At 42.7% G+C, this 13,777-nt stretch overlaps 1 protein-coding gene across 2 annotated transcripts; it reads left to right on the top strand.

Moving 5' to 3' along the window:
* Window positions 1–2,344: 2,344 nt before the first annotated feature.
* LOC135518338 (vasculin-like) lies at window positions 2,345–12,652 on the top strand. Of its 2 annotated transcripts, XM_064943440.1 has the most exons (12): window positions 2,345–2,695; window positions 3,168–3,863; window positions 5,002–5,055; window positions 5,564–5,683; window positions 5,864–5,987; window positions 6,541–6,725; window positions 7,049–7,115; window positions 7,681–7,868; window positions 8,119–8,277; window positions 8,561–8,748; window positions 10,055–10,157; window positions 12,142–12,652. In XM_064943440.1, exons 4-12 carry the CDS (start codon window positions 5,621–5,623, stop codon window positions 12,298–12,300), a joined length of 1,236 nt encoding a protein of 411 aa, XP_064799512.1. In that variant the 5' UTR covers window positions 2,345–2,695; window positions 3,168–3,863; window positions 5,002–5,055; window positions 5,564–5,620; the 3' UTR covers window positions 12,301–12,652. The 2 variants fall into 2 exon arrangements, with proteins under 2 accessions (XP_064799512.1, XP_064799511.1); XM_064943439.1 differs by lacking the exon at window positions 5,002–5,055.
* The last annotated feature ends 1,125 nt before the right edge of the window (window positions 12,653–13,777 follow it).

The following is a 13,777-nucleotide window of genomic DNA, read 5'->3' on the forward strand; positions in this document are numbered from 1 at the left end:
GGTGTCTCCCCCTTTGAAGAGGGGGATGACTGTGGCAGCTTTCCAATCCTTGGGGATCTCAGACGATATGAAAGAGAGGTTGAACAGGCCGGTAATAGGGGTTGCGACAATGGCGGCGGATAGTTTCAGAAATAGAGGGTCCAGATTGTCAAGCCCAGCTGATTTGTATGGGTCCAGGTTTTGCAGCTCTTTCAGAGCATCTGCTATCTGGATTTGGGTAAAGGAGAACCTGGAGGGGCTTGGGCGAGGAGCTGCGGGGGGGGCGGAGCTGTTGGCCGAGGTTGGAGTAGCGAGGCGGAAGGCATGGCCAGCCGTTGAGAAATGCTTGTTGAAGTTTTCGATAATCATGGATTTATCGGTGGTGACCGTGTTACCTAGCCTCAGTGCAGTGGGCAGCTGGGAGGAGGTGCTCTTGTTCTCCATGGACTTCACAGTGTCCCTGAACTTTTTGGAGTTGGAGCTACAGGATGCAAACTTCTGCCTGAAGAAGCTGGCCTTAGCTTTCCTGACTGACTGCGTGTATTGGTTCCTGACTTCCCTGAACAGTTGTATATCGCGGGGACTATTAGATGCTATTGCAGTCCGCCACAGGATGTTTTTGTGCTGGTCGAGTGCAGTCAGGTCTGGAGTGAACCAAGGGCTGTATCTGTTCTTAGTTCTGCATTTTTTGAACGGAGCATGCTTATCTAAAATGGTGAGGAAGTTACGTTTAAAGAATGACCAGGCATCCTCAACTGACGGGATGAGGTCAATGTCCTTCTAGGATACCCGGGCCAGGTTGATTAGAAAGGCCTGCTCACAGAAGTGTTTTAGGGAGCGTTTGACAGCGATGAGGGGTGGTCGTTTGACTGCGGCTCCGTAGCGGATACAGGCAATGAGGCAGTGATCGCTGAGATCCTGGTTGAAGACAGCGGATGTGTATTTGGAGGGCCAGTTGGTCAGGATGACGTCTATGAGGGTGCCCTTGTTTACAGAGTTAGGGTTGTACCTGGTGGGTTCCTTGATGATTTGTGTGAGATTGAGGGCATCTAGCTTAGATTGTAGGACTGCCGGGGTGTTATTATAATGAGCGTACTGTCATTGTAACTGATCACAAGACAAATAAAGTGACGAAAAGGGGTCATATTCCGAGTGTAGAATATTACCACCAAAGGTATTTTTCATTGTAGTGACACCAGTGGAGCGTTCAGATCCATGGGAAAGCCAGATATCGTTGCCCCACTGTGACTTCCAGAAGTTGGCAACAGCCGAAATTGAGTGAGACTCTTGAAAAAAGCAAAAATCTGTTTGAAATCGTTTAGCAAATAAAAATTAGGCCTTGCGCATCACATTGTTTCGTAACCCCCTAGCATTAAGAGAAACTATAGACAAAGACAAAACAACAAAGATTATATACAAGTATAAACTGTAGTAGGATGAGTCAAAGACGTAGGAGCAGTGAGCGTAAACGATAAGGAACCGAGATCTGCACCATTTAAGTCAATTCAAAGTGAAAATAGCTTATTCCATAACCTTTGAGCAAGACTTTATCTGGCTTTGAAATTCAACTCAACTGAAAATTATGTTCAAGACCAAATAAAGGGTTCTTGTAGTAAGAGGGACTAAAAACCCTCTTTAGTGTAATCAGGAACTATTCTGAGAAATAAAACAACAAATAATAATTTAAATAAAAGGGCACCTACTATTTTAAGTGCATATGAAAACTGATCATAAAATAATTGAATGAAAAATGTTTGACATATAAATGTTTCTAAGACCATTTTTGGAAATAATTATTAATAACTAAATAGAACAAATAACCGTGTAAAGTCAGAGCAGACCTGTATGCCCTTTAAAACGGTATCTTAGTTACTGTATACATAATAAATAAATACAGCTTTCAATCTTCTTCGTAAGTTTGTAAACAAAATGGGTCTTCTGGTCATACAAGAACAAACTAATAAATTGAAATACCGGAGTATTCCTGAAAAATAGTCACCTGATGCTTGTTAGGTAAACAACATAAGCAGAATGATAATAGCATGGCTGAAACCATCAACCTGTTCCTTCTAGTGAGATTTTAGGGAGGAATATGGATTTCTGAACCGTTGATGAAGCCTCGTCCTCCGACGAAGTAAGCAGCATTTCCCTCATTTCGTGCTATCATGATCGTTGGCCACAACTTGTTCCTTCTTTCTATGTCCTCCGGGCTGAGACGCTCGGCGAAACGCGCCACTGACCATTCTCATAGGAGACAATGGGGTGACGTCATCGATGGCGTCGTTCAGATTTTTTTGTACAGTCTATGGCAGCGCCACATACCTGGGAAAAAAGGGGGCGGGGGGTTATTCACTTTGGCCAACGAGATTCTCGCGAAACATTGCTGTATCAGCGCCATTTTGGGAAGGAGACAGGCAAAAGCGGCAAAAATTAAAAAATAAGCGAGGAATTTGCAAACACTTAAACAAGTTAATGAGATGGTCAGTGTGATACGGTTTATACATACATGTCAGCGTCTTAACTTAGTCTTACGAAACAACAAAAAAAGCGAATGACAACTGCTTAAGGGGGCACGAGCGAGTAAGCTGTGACAGACTGATTCTGCAAGCTAACGACGCTAGCCAATATCAGCTTGTGTTGAACCGCATGAAGGAGTCACTATCTGCAATGTAGCTAACTAACGAAGTTTTCGGAAGAGCTTTGGCATCATTGAAAGGTAAGTATTGCGGAATGGCTCACTGAACGTATCAATAACAGGGAGTAGTATTAGCTTGTTTGGCTAGCTACCTGGTCAAGTAGCTGAGTTCGCTAGCTGACATTCAAGAGTTGAGTGAGCTAGCTAACGTTAGCTAGTAACATCAGCTAACTTGTGTACGTTAGCTGGTGTTTAAAATGTAACGTTATTGATCGTAGAGTGAACAGCCATGTGACCTATATCGCAAATTTAGCACAGGCTATAGTCAAATACTTTTAACTAACCCTTAAGTTTCCTTTTTTTCTGCGCTATTAGTTTATGCAATATAATGCCAACTAGGTAATATTACGCTAGCTGTAACTGTCAAAGGTACAGCTAACGTGACTTTCTAGCCTGCTAACTTTTGCCCTTAACTAGCAATCAGCCTTATGTAACGTTTAACGCAAGTCTTAGCGAACTATACTGCTATTATTCTTTCTCTTTTGGAATACAGGTGAACAGCCTCACGTTATAGGATATCCCAATCATCAAGGAAGAGAGACGTGACTTGCTACTATTGGCTCAACTTCCGAGTTGCACTGAATGGGATAAATCAGCATCTGAACATGTGGACTGGTTTTGTGGAATTACAGAAGATCTATTTAATTTTGCATTTTATTTGAGACTTTGATATGTGTGTGGACTTACATCCTGCACTGACCAGCTTTAGTCTCATCTTCCAAGTTTTCCAAATGTTTCTCAAAAAATTAATCATTTTTGAAAGCTGTAGTTACTATTAGCTAGCTAACTTTATTTTTGGCAACATGTGATCACACTAACATTGTATCGCCTGATTTGAACAAATATGAGTTAATGGTATCTGGGCAGTTAAAACCCCTACAAAATCACTGAATCCTTCCTAAGGGGATTGTAGCAAATCCACCCCAAATGTCTCTTTTGTAAAGTCGGGTGAGAACTTCGTTGGATTTCCTTCAACATCTCTAAAGGATTTAAGCATTCTGGGAACTGGAATTACGTGGCAAAAATGGAAAGTTAGTTGGGATTATCAACGTCAACATTTTGTAATTGACCCTATCTGCACGATACATGTGGGGAGCAGATTAACTGGATAACTGACTGAGAACAAAAACACTAGGAGAATTTTGGGATTACAGCACAGGAGACGCCTCTGCTCAGTCCTCCGTAGCTGGTTTGTATGACTTTGAATTTATTGCACCCAAATGTTTTGCAACAACAAGGATGACTTGATATTTGCATTGTTATACATCAAGCCATGGTAGTAAGCAATGTTGATATTTTTTTTCCTCTTTCGTCACCTTTCCAGCAACATGTACAATTAGTATTATTCAAACTAAAAAAAAATTTGGCTTGTGAGCTACTCTGCAATTGGAAACAGATCTGCAATGCTCACATAGGTCTGTCGTGGGAGAAACAAAAGGCTGCTGGTTATATCTTGATTCTGACCTCTTGTTATCTCTAGATGGTCATGTTAATAGTTCAAACACTGGCTGTTGAAATCAAATGCGACAGCAGACTTCCCAGTGTTTTGATTTTAAAGAGATTAAAACGCCTCCCAGTTAGAAGCAGTTAATGAATATTCCATAGAGGTCCCTAAGCAGTTAATAATCTTACATAGAGGTCCCTTCTATGCTTTGGTCTCTTGTCACAATGATTATGTTGCTCTGTGTGGCATTCTGGTCCACTGAGATAATGAAAGGCTCTGACATATTTGAACAAAGCGTTGTTTGCCGATAGCAGGATGCATATCATATAGTAGACACGCATACCCAGAGAAATATAGTGCAAGGTTCTTTCTCACACAACGTTCATGATTCATGAATTGTCATTTTGACAGCCAGTAGTACAAACCATGCTTCCTTTTGTAGTATTTGATGTTTACATTCACAACTGTGTATTTGGGAGACTACTAACTGATGACCAACCCCGAGAGAACCATTTTGTTATCCTCCATTTTCTAGTTTTCCAGAAATCCTATCCAGGTGGGTATAATTTGTGGAACATTCCAACAGGAATCTGTTCCAAACATTTAGTAAATAACAAGGATGCCAACAAACAACACATACAAAGTCTTATAGAGGCAGAATAAGATAATTTGTAGGGAGTGGGCTATTTAATTACGTTTTTACTCACCACGTTTATTCTGAAAACTGTCTGTCACTCTCGTAGCCTATGGACAAACATAAAAAAAATAAGCTACGTGGTGAGTTGATGCCTATTTGGTAGCTAGTAAGCTAGGTGAATTGATCAGGCTACTTTCTATGCGTTGATTGTGGACAACCTTGTACTTCTCTACGTTTTTGTAACAGATTCCTGTTGGAACATTCCACAGATTATACACACTCATCCTATCCTGGTTGGAGGTTTGTACATTTCCTCCTTATTCCCTCATTACGGGAATCTTCCAACTGTGATTTTGGGAAAGCCAGGGACTTTATTGAAAGAACCCTGAATTTTGCAACCCTAGATGTGACACTGTCATGGTCCTTCTGATCTCCATCAGTTGGGCCCTGTAATGGTGAATAGCTCTGTTGCATCGGCTTAAACTTCCATTGGACTCTGTTTCATGTCACGCAAGGGTTGGATGCCACTCACTGCCGCATGAATTATCTCTGCTGTCTGCTACACCTAATGGGAAGCTAAAGGGACTGGAAAAGGAACAACTCCATTCAGTCCCTTGCATTGTATCAGTTGGTTGGTAGTGTGCCACTTGAAAGTGAATTCAATTGAGAAGTCATTGGGCTTAATGCTCATAAACACACTGTCATAAATCCTGAAGTTGGCTCAGTTACTACAGTCTCTCTCTCTAAAACTCCACAGTGCCTCTTTCTCACTGTCTCTCTATATCTCTCCTCTATCTCTCTTATTCAGGGGCTGGAGAAATGATGTGTTGATGTCTTGCCCACCTCACTGGAGACGCAAACCTAAATGGCGCAGCATGACTTCACTCCAGCCTGGCTTAACTTTCCCACAGCACCCTCATCAGCCAAGGTACCCTTTGTGTTTGTGGTTTTGTACTTTCCGTGTGTTTGTGTGTATCCCATGTCCAGTGTGGGTATGTGCAGAAGAAGAAACACATGTCTTCTGTTCATGTCAGATGCACACAGTACATAACGTGATGGTTGTTGTCCTGCGGATTCGTTAGCCTGACAGTCTGTCCATTTGTGTTAGCCCTCTCAGGTCTGTGACAAGTCTTTCCAGTCTCCTGCCAAATGTCTGGACAACCACGGGGATGTGAGTCGCAGACGCCACAACTCATCAGACGACTCAGAGCCTGTCAACGGACGCACTGGGGGTATGGAACTGGGTTAGAACGTCTAATGTTAGCGAGAATGAATCAACCAAGAGCTGGTTTCACTCTGTGTCTCTGTTAACCACTTGCTTGTCTGGCTGTCTACCCATCTAACAAACTATCCATCCATGTGTCTGTCTCTGTGCGATAGAGGGACACTATACCAGGGATAATCAACTAGATTCAGTGGGACAAATGTAAAAAAAATAAAAATAATAATAACCCCGCTTGAGTGGGTGGTCAGGGGGCCGGAACATAATTATAAATCATTTGTAGACTAAGTTGACCGCAAGTAGCCAAACAGATCAAATATTTGACACACTTAATCATTTCAAATCTTGCTTCCATTTGTATACAATTACACATCTCTCTATTATGCATCGGAATACTTTGGATCATATTCCCCGAATTAAAATCACTTGGAGCTGATTTGTCTCTCGTTCAACAACAAAATTATTTTTTTTTTGCTCAACTTAGGGGGCAAAATCAAATAGCTGCCAGTTGGAGAACCCTGCTCTATATACTCTTTGGTAAAGTTAAGTTGTATGTTTCACAGGAATCTTCTCTAGGAAGGAGGGGAACGGATGGGGGGTCCGGAACGGCAGCGAGGGCTCGAGCTCACGCCCTCCCCTCCAGCGTGGCGGACCCTCTCCTCGCTCCAAGAGCAAAGGCCTGCCCGAGGGCCAGCAAGGCCACAGGGACGATGGGGACAGACGCAAACAGTTTGAAGCTGAAGACTTTGTGAGTGGTGTAGTGAGGAAGCCCAATGACCCACCCTACGAAATAGTCCAATCAAAAAAAACTGTTTGAAGTTATCACCCAATCTCACGCAAATATCGCCCAAGCCATTACATATTGGTCTGGCTCTCCCAACTCCTCTTTAGGAAACACTCCTCAATCTGTCTCCTCTAAATTCCTCATCTAGTATTTAACATTATGTTAGTGTCTTCCAAAACACATGGATTGGGAATTTTATCATATTATTTAAAGAACTTTTGTTTTTGCCACGTATCAGATTATCCTACACAACTTGTGTTGTAAGATGCCTGCTGTTATTCTTTCAGCCATCACTCCATCCTGATGCGGACCGAGAGGTCAACCGGGACAAAGCTGTTGCCACTGGAGTATGGGGTGAGCTCCCAATCTGTTCTCTCTCTATCCCGAACTTGATTAGACTTTGATGCAGTTGTCTCCTTTGGTTGTCCATTTGGACAAAATAGGATAATACATATTTAAAGCTAAAATATCTAACTTTGTGCAACGCTGACCAAATTCACAGAGAAATGTGAGTTATAGCTCTGTCATTCTCATTGAAAGCAAATCTAAGAAGCAGTAGATTTGTTCTATGTGAGCAATTTCTATGCTTTCTGTTCTTAAGTTCTGTTTTTGCATATTTTACTTTTGATTTTGTACACCAGCTGAAAATACAATATTTTCTTCTTTAAAAAAAAAATTTCACAGTTGTTTTTAGAAGGTAGAATGATTCTAGAAACTCGACTGCTTGTTTTGTCACACAAACTGAAATTTGGCAAACTTAGAATTTTAGCAACCGGAACATGGTGGAGCGGTTTTTTAAAGGCATATTGCAGCTTTAATGAATCTATTACGATAACTGTACCTTTTTTTTGTAGTGAGGCTTTTACATGTTGCAGTAAATTGAAAAGCTGTGGTATTTCGTCCTGCTCTGTCTATTTAGAACACCCACCCAACCCTCAATCCAGGTGCTCGAAAATGATGGTGATCAAGCGCGTCTCCAGAGAGCAGCCCACACCAGCACAGACCTGCACGTCCACTCCTCAACAACAACAAGCCCCTTCCCGCAACGGCACTGGCCCTTCCCTCTATAAGGGCCCCATCCCCATATCTGTCAATCTTCCAGTCAAGGTGAGATTGTCATGTCGTGGTTGTGGTTTCATTTTCGGTTGGCTTTGTAAAAAGCAGATGCACACAGTTTTATAGTATTGATTGAAGAAACAAATTAACCAATGATTGATATGTTTTTATTTTTTTATAAATTAATGGTTGATATTTGGTTTGGTGTCTATTGACTGATTTATTGATTGATATAGGCTCGAGGGAAGGAATGATCGTTAGGAATGTACATTGGAATGATTGACTAATTGCTGTTTCCCAGGCGAGTCGCTCCAGCTCGTCGTCCCCAGTGGACAAGGGCAGTCAGCCGCGGCTCATGATGCGTCTAACACGCATGACACGCTCAGACCGCAAGAGCACCTTCCTCAAAGCCCTCAAAAAGGACATGGTGGACGAGGAGGACCTCTATCACCACTGCAAGGTGTGTGTCACCCAAAGAGAGAAATTACTTTTACCCCTCAAGAAATGTACAGAGAAGTGTGTTTGAAGGTGTATCAGTCACTGACATCACTTTGAATGGCCATCATACAAAGAAGTGGCTGTTGTAACACCCTTAAACTCCCGTCATGACGTCGTCTTTCTTGCCTTTACACCTTCATGATGACAGACGTTCGCCTGCCCATCATCCTATCGTGTTTAAATAGTTATTTCAGTGAAGTTGTGTGATGTGACACAGCCTTGACCTTCGCTCTCTCACCCCTCAGCATGACGATGGTTTCCATCCGCAGAACTGCAACGTGGGCTGCGGGGACGAGAACCGCAACCGTTGCGAGCGAAGTTTCTCGCAGGAGAACGGCAACATGACCACACTAACAATGAGGCAGCAAGTGCTGCGCTCCTCCACCTTCCCCCAGCAGGAGGTGCTATCCAGCTCTTTGGAGGCAGAGCACAGGTAAACACTGGACCGTTCTGACAACAGTTGGGTTAGTGCTAGCCATTCCTTGGGACGTCCCTACCCTAGACCTTAACCCTAATCATTTTAAATTTCAACTGCCATAAGGTGTTGTCAGAGTTGGATGTCCAAACGTTTGTGGATCTGAAGCAACCAGATGTTATTAAAGGGATACTTCACTTAAATTACAAAATGGCATTTTGGTTTCCATACCCTGTAAGCAGTCTATGGCCAATGTATGACGGCAATCCATGTTTTGGTTTAGTTTTTGTCTTTAACATTTTGGTTTTAACATTTTGTGGTCATGGGACCGGTATTAGCGTTTTGTCTCAAATAGATTTTGATGCTCAATTAAGTAACTTACTGCACACATCACAGGTTTCCGGTCCCTTCATATCTGCAAATACTGAAGTGGTCGGAGCTCGTAGGCAGGGCCGAAGATGTCTATTTCATCAGCCACGTTGCAGGGTGGTCAGGGCTCCACAGTGCCAGCATTTCACTTGCATTTGTGAATACAAATAGTGAAGTAAAACAAATGCTGCAGTAGCTGTTTTCAAAGTATTTCTGCCATTTTGTGCAAACCTGGTAAATGAATCACACAAAGTAATAGAACTATGAATCCTATAGCCTATCCCACCTCACGCAGAAACACTGGCCTGTACGCACGTAAGGTGCTGAGCAAAGGTACATTTTTAGAAGCGCTTTGCACAGGCATAAGTTGGTCTAATTTACTTGAAATGTAAATGTATTGAGACTGTCCTTGTTTCTTGGCTATTTAAATGGTTTTGTTCACAAGCCAGGTTGTTTTTCAATGTTTGCGTTTCAGCTGTTAGGGAAGAGAAGACAACGTGGCTACTAGTCACACTCTCAAGCTCAGGCACGAGTCGTGTTTTCACAGTAACCTCCCGCCCTTAAAGGGGCAGGTGAAAATGTTTCATCATTTTGGTTAAAAGAAAATTAATTGAAATTAAACAATATACCACATTACTTATAGTAATACATTTAGTTTTTTAGTAACATTACAAGGCATGCTTATGTCTTTTCTGTTTTGTTGGTGTAATTCTGGCACAACATCAAACATTTGGCTAGTCAAAAATCTTGAGTGGCTGGTAGATTTTTGGAAAATTTCCTTCCACCGTGGCTGGTAGATGAAAAAAGTTTTAGGCCCTGTTAGTAGGATTGTTTTGGAAGAGCAACTGAGTAAGTGGGTGTGGTAAAATGTGCTTCCCTTCAGTCTGGCTCATAATTGTAGAGGCCCAATTGACAGAAAATAGAAATCCTAAAAGTGAATTTCTTCCTTCCCCAGGTTATTGAAAGAAATGGGTTGGCAAGAGGAGGGTGAGAATGACGAGACGTGTGCCCCTCTGACGGAGGATGAGATGAGGGAGTTCCAAGCCATCAGTGAACAGGTAGTTAGTTACTCCTCCATCCATTCATACTGCAGTATTCCCCACCCCCTCCCTTAGAGCAGTGTACTGTTACTACACTTTTTTGTTCCAGTCTGTCATAAAACACTCATTACTCTGTCACATTTGATGTGCCCTTGTCAAACAAATCATTATAGTTTACAACAACCATACTTTCATTTGAAGTCGGAAGTTTACATACACTATAGCCAAATACATTTAAACTGTTTTTCACAATTCCTGACATTTAATCCTAATAAATTCCCTGTCTTAGGTCAGTTAGGATCACCACTTTATTTTAATAATGTGAAATGTCAGAAGTTAATAGTAGAGAATGATTTATTTCAGCTTTTATTTCTTTCATTACATTCCTAGTGGGTCAGAAGTTTACACACTCAATTAGTATTTGGTAGCATTGCCTTTAAATTGTTTAACTTGGGTCAAATGTTTCGGGTAGTCTTCCACAAGCTTCCCACAATAATTTGGTTGAATTTTGGCCCATTCCTCCTGACAGAGCTGGTGTAACTGAGTCAGGTTTGTAGGCCTCCTTGCTCGCACACGCTTTTTCAGTTCTGCCCACAAATTTTCTATAGGATTGAGGGCAGGGCTTTGTGATGGCCACTCCAATACCTTGACTTTATTGTCCTTAAGCCATTTTTCTACAACTTTAGAAGTATGCTTGGGGTCATTGTCCATTTGGAAGACCCATTTGCGACCAAGCTTCAACCTCCTGATGTCTTGAGATGTTGCTTCAATATATCTACATAATTTTCCGTCCTTGTGAAGCCATCTATTTTGTGAAGTGCACCAGTCCCTCCTGCAGCAAAGAACCCCCACAACATGATGCTGCCACCCCGTGCTTCACAGTTGGGATGGTGTTCTTCAGCTTGCAAGCATCCCCCTTTTCCTCCAAACATAACAATGGTCATTATGGCCAAACAGTTCTATTTTTGTTTCATCATACCAGAGGACATTTTTCCAAAAAATCCAATCTTTGTCCCCATATGCTGTTGCAAACCGTAGTCTGGCTTTTTTTATGGCGGTTTTGAAGCAGTGGCTTCTTCCTTGCTGAGCGGCCTTTCAGGTTATGTCGATATAGGACTTTTACTGTGGATACTTTTGTACCTGTTTCCTCCAGCATCTTCACAAGGTCCTTTGCTGTTGTTCTGGGAGTGATTTGCACTTTTCGCACCAAAGTACGTTCATCTCTCGGAGACCGAATGGGTCTCCTTCCTGAGCGGTATGATGGCTGCGTGGTCCCATGGGGTTTATACTTGTGTACAATTGTTTGTACAGATGAACGTGGCGTTTGGTTCATCCCTGGGAGCAATTTCCAAACTTGTGGAGGTCTACAATTTATTTTCTGATGTCCTGGCTTATTTCTTTTGATTTTTCCATGATGTCAAGCAAAGATGCACTGAGTTTGAAGGTAGGCCTTGAAATACATCCACAGGTACTCCTCCAATTGACTCAAATTATGTCAATTAACCTATCAGAAGCTTCTAAAGCCATGACATAATTTTCTTGAATTTTCCAAGCTGTTTAAAGGCACAGTCAACTTAGTGTATATAAACTTCTGACCCACTGGAATTGTGATACAGTGAAATAATCTGTCTGTAAACAATTGTTGGAAAAATTACTTGTCATGCACAAAGTAGATGTCCTAATCAACTTGCCAAAACTATAGTTAACAAGACATTTGTGGAGTGGTTGAAAAACGAGTTTTAATGACGGCAACGAAAATGTATGTAAACTTCCGACTTCAACTGTACATTTCTAGAAATTCACTGCCTTTCACGCCTAGTCGCCCACAAGGTCACTAACACCCACACATTTTCACAAACAACCACACCCACACTAACTCACCACCACAACACAAACACCACCACACTCTCACTCCAGCTCTCTGTAGGCTTTGACAGCCATTTTAAGTTCATTGCTTCTGAAATCAGTCCCTCACCCCGCCCAATTGTTTTCTTCCCTCCAGCTGCAGAAGAATGGTCTGAGGAGAAACAGCTTCCTGAAGAACGGCCCTCCCATCGACTCCCTGGCCGTGTGGAAGACCAGCAACCTCCAAATGGCCACCGACACCACGGAGGAGACGGAGGAGACCAGCAGCAGCGACACCTCGGACGACGATGCCTAAAGCAGCCTTCATCAATAACCCTATTCACTGCTACTACACCTAACCCTCTCTCACCAGAGGAAAGAGACATTTACCCCCTAATGCAGAGCGGGCAATTCAGACGTCCTCCCACCATTTCATTTCACAGGCCCCCTTCAAGACATGGACAGATGTTCCCAAATGGACTTGAGAAAGAACACTGCTTTATGGCTTTGTAGCAAGGCCCCTATTTGTTGGGGCCGGGGGGGTGGAGATTTCAGTGTTGGACTAAATGTTTGTTCCATCACTGAAAAGATTGATACTATGTACCGTATGATGAATGTGGAAAAAAAGGTCCGTTCTGGAGGCTATTGAATAAAATGATTGCAATTCAGTGTATTTGTCTGATGGAGGTTGTTGAGGTACATGTCATACACGTGTCCTATGTGTCAAAATACTGTAGGTTACCTACATCCCCATACTGTAGGTAACTGAATTTGGAAGTAAAAAGGGTGACATCATGAGCAAAGATGACAAATGACGGGAGAACCTATTGCCAACACATCTTTTTACTTTCAACCACATCCCTTTGTTGAACCCAACTATTGAAGGCTAATTTCAGATGTTTTGAAGAAATGGCTAGCTCAACCAACCCAACACGCTTTTCACTCTTACGCCTCATTCACAGTTGAATTGTGTAGTCTGTTACATTATGCTGGAAGTGAATTATTTCAATGGTGCACATTCTGCACCGGCGCTGCTTGCATATCTGCTTGCATATCATTTTCCTGTTCTAGGGTCTGACAATAGAACAGGAAGTTACCAAACAACCACTGATCATATTTTTATAAGCCCTTTACTGATGTTGGTTGCCAGGAAGAGGCCAAATGTGGGCAGGAAGCCAGCTCTTCTGCATCAGTACTTATAGATCACGTCTACCACAGACCTCACATCCTTATGTTTCACACAGCCAGTAAAGTTTCCTAATAAACCCCTCTCCACGTGCACTGTTTAAAAAAACAACAATGTTGTTGTGCTTATTTGCAAGACCAGCGCTCAGGCCTTGGAAACCCCAACTGGTGTTCTGCAGGCTGAAGCAGGTGATTTTATTTCTTCTAGCATTGTCTTGCATTAGGAGGAACCCAGGGCCAACCGCACCGGCATATGGTCTCACAAGGGGTCTGAGGATCTCATCTCGGTACCTAATGGCAGTCAGGTTACCTCTGGCGAGCACATGGAGGGCTGTGAGGCCCACAAAGAAATGCCACCCTACACCATGACTGACCCACCACCAAACCGGTCATGCTGGAGGATGTCGCAGGCAGCAGAACGTTCTCCACAGCGTCTCCAGACTCTGTCACGTGCTCAGTGTGAACCTGCTTTCATCTGTGAAGAGCACAGGGCGCCAGTGGCGAATTTGCCAATCTTGGTGTTCTCTGGCAAATACCAAATGTCCTGCACGGTTTTGGGCTGTAAGCACAACCCCCATCTGTGGACGTCGGGCCCTCAAGCCACCCTC

Source organism: Oncorhynchus masou, chromosome 28 (genome assembly GCF_036934945.1).
Source record: "Oncorhynchus masou masou isolate Uvic2021 chromosome 28, UVic_Omas_1.1, whole genome shotgun sequence".
NCBI lineage: Eukaryota > Metazoa > Chordata > Actinopteri > Salmoniformes > Salmonidae > Oncorhynchus > Oncorhynchus masou.

Coding starts and splice junctions, on each gene's coding strand:
- LOC135518338 (XM_064943440.1), top strand. CDS start 5,621: ATGGCGCAGCATGACTTCACTCCAGCCTGGCTTAACTTTCCCACAGCA. Junction 5,988..6,540: donor TGTCAACGGACGCACTGGGG/GTATGGAACTGG, acceptor TATGTTTCACAG/GAATCTTCTCTAGGAAGGAG. Junction 10,158..12,141: donor TCCAAGCCATCAGTGAACAG/GTAGTTAGTTAC, acceptor TCTTCCCTCCAG/CTGCAGAAGAATGGTCTGAG.